We start from the raw sequence: 8,925 nt of genomic DNA, 5'->3' as shown, positions 1-8,925 counted from the left end.
ATCTTCAAGTCAGTCCAAGATAGCCAGATTGATGTTACCATACATAGTATAGTATAGGATACATTGGCATATATATTGATTTTCTTGGTTTGTCCATCCACTGACTGTGGAATGTCTTCCTACAGCTGGCAAACAGCTTGTTTTTGCAGCCAAATGTCACACATGTAGGCATTTTTACTGCATGTCTCAGTGGGAGTGGGGAGTACCAGCATGGCGGACGGTGGCTTCACTTTTTTCGGGCAATCAGCAATCCAGTGAATGGAAAGAGATCAGTGGTTTTCCCTCAGAGGGGAAAAGAAATCACTTGAAGCATGTGATTATCCAAACTGGAAGTTTGTTAGTTGGCCAGAAAAACAAAACTATTGGAATAAACAACTCTGCTTGCATCACAGAGGAGAAAACAGAGATGCAAAAACACTCTGATTCCATGTGTCAAGAATTTCTGAGAAACTCTGAAGGATTTTCTCAAAACAACATACCTGTGAATTTCAAACCCAACAACACACTTAGACAAAAACTGGTTCATCCTTAAGACAGAACACCCAAACCTAAGCTGAGTGTTGCTGATTATCCATTGCAGTGAGGACTGTACAGCCTCCTTTATTAGTGAAAGCAAACAATTAAACCAACGCAAGCCACAGCATGTAACTATGGCCAAGTCAGCTGGACACTTGCACCTCAACTATAAAGGACACACCTTTCAAACCAAAATGTTCAGATTTTGGACAAAGGGGACAAATGGTTTTAAAGAGGGTGAAAGAAGCCAAGCCATCTTTGTCAAAAGAGAAAAACCATCACTCAACAGAGGGGGGGTGGGTTGTTGGTTCAGCTTCTAACAAAATTACAGTTCAGTTATAGAACGCATTCCAAAGAAACTACATAAGCACTCCCATGATTATTCAAAAGATGAAATCACAAAGCCCATCCACAACAAAAGACTCCAATAATCCAGAAGAACAAGGGGCGGCCATTAAATTTGCATCCAACTTGGAGAGTGTTCAGGAGGATGGAGTGACAGAACTGACAAAGACTCCTGGATAGGTTTCGAAATGTTGTTGAAAAACTGAGCGAAAGTCCTGCTACCTTCCAATGTGAGCCTATCTGTGGTTGCAATATGACTGAATTTGATTTGCAATTTAGACAAAGTAGCAAATACATCTATATGTTAGATATGTTTGATGTTTATTTTTAAGTCAGGGAAAATAACTTTTTTTAATGAATGGAGTAGAAGTGGAGTAGAAATATTTATGTATAGAATAGCAATAGAATAAAAATAAAAATATGTATGATTACTCTGTGAAAAATAGTGTAGAATAGTGGCTCATTAAGATTCTGTTGTTGAGATTCAGTCACTCTACACATTACGGGTGTAGTTATATAGCACTATTGTGGTCATTATATTATTGATAAAGTAGAATAGATATCATATACCATGTTTGGGACACTAGAATGAGTTTACAGTGTGGGCAGTAGATCTTTATTAGTTGTACACATTTATACAAAGTTTATTATCTAGGGGTGGTTGTGGTCAAAATGGAAAACTCAATATTACTTCATAACAATATATTTTATTAGCAGGCATACATCTTGGTTATATGGAAGCATTTGTTCAAGGTGCTAACTTCTAATGGGTCAGATTTTAGAGATGGAGGCAGAAAATTATATAAATAGCGTAATGCGCGTGACTGTAAATGTTTGAATGTAATGCACAATCACAATATACATCCTATTATTCCCTTATTAATTGTTCAATTTGCTACCATATGTTAGTGTCTCTGTACCAAAGATTGTAGCCAACACTCAAATACTTTTGAAGATATGGCACATTAAATATTTCCCAACATTGTATTTTCCTCAAATTTTTGAAACAGAAGCCTAACTTTACACTTATCCCATTAAAACTATCCACATTTATAATGATATCTACTGTATTAAATCTCCAGCATGTGTTCTTATTGAAAAAACATCCTCTGCCTGGTGGCAGACATACCATTTGTATGGTCAGAGCTCAAAGACAAATAGGCCAATAATTAAAAATGTGTTATGTGCGTGACGTTTATGACACAAGCGGGTATAAACAGGTGCTGTGCTTGTAATAACCACTCCAAAGCTCCTTAAACATATTGAAATATTAGGAAATAAATACAGAAGTTGCGAAAAGCATTAAAAACCATGCTATAATGGCAAAAAATGTTGATTTTACTGCTCAAATTTACCCAGAAATAGTAGAAAAATGCAAAAAAAATAGTTTGAAGGCGGACATTATCGTAGGTAATGTTCATAACAAAATAAAAAAACTTGAATACAATAAAGGGATATCAGTTTAAACATAAATGGACCGAATAGTCTCTGTGGGACCGAAAAAAATACGTTATTTAAATTTTTTCCCGTGATAGATCACTTTTGTCACCCACATTACCCACTGGGTCGTATGCCCTAATATGACTCTATTATGCCAAGCCTTAAGGGCCGAGGCCTAATTGTCTCTTGGTTAGTTCAGGTTTCCGCAAAGTCAGTCCTTTAGGGTTGCTGTCCTGCAGGTTTAAAGGTTTCCCTGCTTCTGCACAGCTAATTTTCCTTGATTGCTGATAAACAGGCTTTTGCTGAACTGCAATCATCATAATCAGCTGTGCTAACGCAGGGAAACCTCTAAAACCTGCAGGACAGCGGCCCTTGAGGACCGACTTTGGGGATGCCTTGGTTAGATGTTTCTACTACCATTACTTAGTTTTTACATATTTTTTGGGGGGAAAATGTACAGCAAGACAAGGCAGAGAAATTGAAGAGTAAACAGGCTAAAACTATGTGCAGAGTCGTTAGTGAGTCCATTCGCAGTGTCACGTCCAGAGTTTACTTCCTCCGGTTAACACTAGGAGGCTTTAAGTTACCCGCCACTATTATTCAGACGCATTTCAATGTAGTAGAAGACATGACAATTGATTAAGGTAGCTAGGGATAAATCTAAACCAAGCTCTGATCGCACATTGATGGAAAAAAAAAAATTGATGGTGCTCTAATTCTGCCTTTGTTAAAAGCACATTGCTTGAAATACAGGGAGATTGTAAAAAAAGCAATTTATTTTTGCTATTCATCCCCTTTGAGGGGCTATAAATAAAAAAAATGTTGGGCCAACCCATGTACATTTTGAGTTTTTTCAAAGCCCTGGATGTTTTCTATCAAACTAAACTAGGAATAAGAAATACGGTGCATTTTTTATTTTTTTTATGGCCCACTGAAGTAAAAATAACCCCAAAAATGCCCTATGTACATGGGCTGGCGGAATGGCCCATACATTAAGGTCAGTCTATAGTACTATATCTGAATCAATTGTATTTATAGTAATATACAGCAATATTTATGATGTGTAGTATTATAGTGGCAGTATATAATAGTATTTAGGATCAGTGTTTTAGTAGCCTTCTTGTTTGGTCTGTAATAATCACCGGTGAGCAGAGATGGGAAGTAACGAAGTACAAATACTTTGTTACTGTACTGAAGTAGATTTTTCTGATATTTTTACTTTACTTTACTACTTATTTTTATGGCGACTTTTTACTTCTACTCCTTACATTTTAGACAAATATCTGTACTTTCTACTCCTTACGTTTTAAAAAATTGGCTCGTTACTTTAGTTTTGAATCATTTCAATGGAGTTACCGTTTTTATTTTTCACGTCATGAATACCAAATTCAGTCTAATTGGATGGGAATCTACGTTGCATTTGACGCACCACTACAAGATGAATCGACAGATTCTGCGGTATTCATTCGCGGCAAATCATTGTAGCTTGGTGGCGGTGGCGTTAGCATAGTAGTATGGACGACGAGATGATTGAAAATGAACACAACGGAGATCTAGTCCTATTGGGAGACATCCATTTAAAATGTAGGCAACGGCATGAAAAAAGTGGTTTCTACTTTTACTTTTATACTTTAAGTAAATTTACAAGCCTGTACTTTGTTACTTTTACTTGAGTAAAGAAGTTTAATCAGTACTTCCACTTTTACCAGAGTATTTTTTAACACAAGTATCTGTACTTTTACTCAAGTACGGAAAGTGAGTGCTTTTGCCATCTCTGCCGGTGGGTAATAACTAGTTACATGGACCCAGTTACATTTACTTGTGTACATTTTAAATAAAAATGTACTTTTTGGAGTAGTTGTACTTTGCCATACTTTTTCGCTTTTACTTTAGTAATAATCGTATGAGAAAAATGCTACTTTTACTTGAGTACAATTGCTGGTTACGCTACCCACCTTGAGTAACTTGAGCTATTTTGATATCAGATAAAAATATAGTAAAAAGTAGATCGTTGCTGGGGATTCTTTATCTTTTTCTGACATATACATTATATTCCGTTTGTTTTATAAGTATTTGTTGAAAAAAGGATTTTAATAGTGTTTCTTCTATCTTATGTTTTATTTCTTTGTACTTTTTCTATTCAATTAATTTCAGCTTATTTATATAGCGCCAATACACAACACAAGTCATCTCAAGGCACTTTACAGTTCATCAGATAATCTAATAAAATTGATTCAAACTTTTCTAAGGAGAACGTGTCTATTGCATCAAATCAATGACTCAAAGGCAATCCCTCACACAAAGCATGCTTGTAGCGACGGTGGAGAGGAAAAACTCCCTTTTAACAGGAAGAAACCTCCAGCAGAATCAGGCTCAGTCTGAGCGGCCATCTGCTGAGGCCAACTGGGATTCAGGAGACAGAAGCAGAGATACAAAAAGCAGCTATTAAAGGCGGCCCCGTCCAGGAAACACACAGCCAGGCAGACGAGCGTTGAGCCAGCTCCCATGTTGGAGGATGAAGATTGCACATCCAGCCAGTCACAGTCAGAGAAACAGGACTACACTGAAAAAAGGCAGATCTCCAACATCTATAAACAAAGATGTTGATGTCAACAGCACAGGTGATATTTCTCTCCAGGATGGTGTCACAGCCAAACAGGAACAGACCAGACGAAGTTGAATGAGGAAAAAGTCCTCCCCATGTCCTCCGGAGGTCTTACTTGTGAAATTCTAGAAACAGCTTTGATATGGGATTAAATGACAGGTCCTGATCAAAAATAACACCAAGATTTTTTGCTTTATTATCTGAGATCATTTTAATTCCATCCAAATGAAGTGACCAACTAATCAGCTTCTTTTTTTTTTAAGACTCTGGTCCAAAGATTATAACTTTATCATATATTTATCCATAATTTATAACTTCTTTTTCCATTGCTTTTAAATACCAGAATTTGCAAATAATTATCCTTTTTCAAACCTTAAATCAAATGTTTAAAGCCAATAGTTAGTATTTGAATAGCCATCTTACTAAGTACTTTTTTTACTCTTAAGTAATTTCTTGGATTTCTAATTGTATTTCTGTAATAAAATTCGAAGTATTTCTATCTAGTCTTGTGTAAAATCTTGAAAACTCTATCTGTATTATTTGTGTTAGTAATGTAGCATTATACAGCAGTATTATGGTCTGCCGGTGGGACGGTGTCTCTGTAGGTCAGTGTCTGTCTGTCTTGTTGTGCTTCCTCCTCGCGCCTTACTGCGCATGCTCCGCCCCTTCAGCCGTTAGCATAGCGGGCTAACAGCCGGAGCGTGTAATGGCGGCCTCGGTTTTACTGGGGTCTGCGGAAAGCACCGGACTCAACTTCACGGTCGGAGCCGGTGGGAATTCTCTCCAAGGAAACTCTAACGGACTGGGCCAGGCCGGTCCGGCGTCCTGGAACCGCTCCCTCGACCGGGCTCTGGAAGAAGCCTCCGTTAGCGGCTGTCTGAACCTCAGCGGCAGGAAGCTGAAGGAGTATCCCCGGAGCGCTGCCAACCACGACCTGACCGACACCGTCCGGGCTGGTAAGTGTGGTCCAAAGCAGCCAGCAGACCCCTGGAGTAGAACGGGGCTCTGATGGGTTTAGTGAAGTGGTTCGGATCGGGGTTTTAAGAGACTTAAATCGGGGGAAGGTTGAGTCCAACTTCCAGTTTCAGAGGAGGATGATGGAAAACAGAGAGGGCCGGTGTTGTGACAAACTCTTGAGCTCAGAGTCCTGGAGGTCTTGCTTTGTGTAAGCGATGTGAGACGTTCCTTAGATTAATGCCTGAGCACCCAACCAGGCAGCGAAGATAATCTGGGATAAATTTTTATGTACTAAAAGTTTAAAATGAGTCCCTCATAAATTGACCTCCGTTAACTTCCATATGCCCAGCTGCGAGTTTCCGGTGTTTACATTGAGCACTGCTGATAAAAAAGAACCCTATAATAGTATTTATAACAGTGTAGTTATAAACCTGCTTTAGTAAACAGGGTCTCAGGCTTGTTTGACCTGTGGGTAAGGCGTGTCTGCAGGTGGGGGGGCGGCTGCTAAATACAGCCTCAGCTCATTTTATTCTGCAGCCTCTGTTAATGATGCTGCTCCAGATATTGTTCAGTTCATACCAGAAGCTGTAGTCATAGATGGGATAAGAAAAGGTGAAAACACACCTCTGCTGCTTTGTTTTCTTGTTTTTTTGTTTTTAACGCCTAAGACAGGCTCCGCCCCTTTGGGGATGGTGTGGTCCAGGAAACAAGCGCACCTTCAGAAAAAAAGCCAAACAAATCAATGATCAGCTGATTATCGATCAGGCCTAGCAGATGCGGTATTGTAAACATTGATTTTTTTCACATTATGGCTGAATTACAGGTTGTATTATTTGGTTATATCAAAGAAACACAACAGACTTTGATCTTCATCAGTGCTTTCTTGTCCTACTGGCTTAAAGTGTCTCATTTTTGCTTCACCCCCAACTTTTATCCATCCACCTATTATCTGACACGCTTGTCCCAATTGGGGTTGTGAGGGGTGCTGGTGCCTATCTCCAGCAGTCAATGGGCGAGAGGCGGGGCACACCCTGGACAGATTGCCGGACTTTTATATGAATGATAATTAATAACTGCTGTTGTTTTTGGTACCATCAGTGTCTTTGCCTTGTCCCTAGAGACAAGGCAAAGACAGTACACTCACTCACGGAGGCTCTGATGATCCAGAAACACAAGCAGCTGGATCTTTCACTGATAGACCAGTGATCAGTTAAAGCGGGGGTCTTCAAAGTTTTCCAGGCCAAGGACCCAAAACTGATGGCGAGATGGAGCGGGGACCCCCTAATTATATATAGTAGGAAATTGTGTTATATCAAACTGGTCCTATATGCACTCTATTACATATGTGATTTAAAGTAATTTAGCCCTGGGATTATTAAAGTATTTCTGATTCCTTGTTGATGGGATAGGTGTTGTGACTGAAACGGTGTCCAGCTTGAAAGAGCGCCTGTGTGTCGCCGAATGTGTGCATTGATGACTGACAGACATCTTCTGCCTCCATTTATCTGTTTACTACAGTGTGTTGAAGTCATGTTGATGTGGATTTAAAGACATTTCAATTAGTGGAAAAATATAGAGGGGAATATAAAAAAAAAGTAATCAACCAAAACTTTTGCGACTCCCATGCAGTACCCCAGAGGACCCCCCAGGGGTCGTGGACCCCCTGTTGAAGACCTCCAAGTTAAAGGATTGAAAGTTGCATCAGATATGGAACAGATTAATTCTGTAAAAATTCAGTTAAATCACAGGGCATCCAATTATTCTGCTCCTTCAGATATAAAGAGGAGTCAGATAAAGTTCTAAGAAAAATCACATCTAAAACAACAGATATGATGGGTCAGAACTGACTGAGTCACCGCGGTAACATATGCTGAACTATCAGCTGTCTTAAAGGAAGTTCTGGTTTAGATCCTGTTTCTTCTGTAAACCAAAAATTCTGCTCTGATTCAGTACTGCTTGGTGCTTTGTTGCTTCCCTGCACGGTACCCATAATCCCCAGCTGCCGTTCCACTCATCGCCCAACTGATCCAGAGTCTCAGCTGGAGGCCCGTTTATGATCCTGGTCACAAGCAAACAGGAAATGCTCAGGGGGATCACTTCCTGTCTGAGATTTGTGGTATAATCAGGATCGGCAGTGGCTGTGCTACAGCAAGCTGAGGTTGCCGTGGTGATGACTACTTCCTGCTGCCCTCACAGCTGCTCTGACAATTATAGCCTCGGTGGGTTGGCTCTGTAGCCTGTCGCTGGTGAAGGAGCTGGCTGAGAGTGATGGCGGGAGGAGAAAATGTTTTCTGTTCTTTAAATAGTGAACTGTTGAAGAGGAGGAGGCGTCTCCTCTACACGCCTGTCTGTAAAAGGACTCTGAAACTTATCCTCCTCAAGGTAAGGTGTGTCCAAAATGTTCAAGTCATCATCATACATCCAAAAATTCAAAGAATCCACCACATGCGAAGGTGAATTCAGTATGAACACCCAGCATGCACCCATCTTGTGTCCAAATAACCATGGCAACGGTAGTTTCAGGGCGTCACAGAGAGACACACCTCAGAGAAAGCAATAACTTCTCTAAAAATAGTCTGTTGGCATTTTGTTTTCACATTGTTTGTATCAAGTCTAAGCGGTTCATGTGTTTTCATGTTGACGAAAAAAGTTTTATAATAATAATTGAACTTTATTGATCTCACATTGGAGAAATTTACCTGTGCAGTTAAAGGGGTCATAGAAAGCAAAACCGAGTTTACATTGTCATAGGTGAATAACGATAGTTCAGTGGGTTACATGGACGTACAGAGAAGTTCAAACCCCCACAGACACCTTCTTTTTCTGTAAATCTCACAATTCTAAACTTCCACCATAAAACGGGCGAATCCAAACTAAGCGCCGAGTTGACGTCAATTCAGGAATGTTGCCTAATTTGGTTCTAGCCTGTACTTTTGTCACGTCCTGAAATTGACACAGACCAGCCCACTGGTTAGTGGCCCAAGAACAGGAATAGAGGTAGTTGTAAGACACCAGTTTAGCTGTTTAGCCTACAGTTGGGTCTACTTCTACAGGAAATACAA

The 8,925-nt window shown here is 39.8% G+C and overlaps 1 protein-coding gene across 1 annotated transcript in view; it reads left to right on the top strand.

The window, feature by feature from the left end:
* Positions 1-5,591: 5,591 nt before the first annotated feature.
* LOC107104737 (leucine-rich repeat and calponin homology domain-containing protein 3-like) overlaps positions 5,592-8,925 on the top strand; it is an 18,150-nt gene continuing 14,816 nt past the window's right edge. Inside the window, exon 1 of the mRNA XM_015404823.1 lies at positions 5,592-5,862. Coding sequence (XP_015260309.1) covers positions 5,613-5,862 — 250 coding nt within the window. The 5' untranslated portion in view covers positions 5,592-5,612. The remainder of the gene's footprint in view (positions 5,863-8,925) is intronic.

Source organism: Cyprinodon variegatus, unplaced genomic scaffold, assembly GCF_000732505.1.
Source record: "Cyprinodon variegatus isolate N-32 unplaced genomic scaffold, C_variegatus-1.0 Scaffold1865, whole genome shotgun sequence".
Taxonomy (NCBI): Eukaryota; Metazoa; Chordata; class Actinopteri; order Cyprinodontiformes; family Cyprinodontidae; genus Cyprinodon; species Cyprinodon variegatus.
Note: the sequence above shows the minus strand (reverse complement) of the source record. Positions and strands in the feature narration are given on the sequence as shown.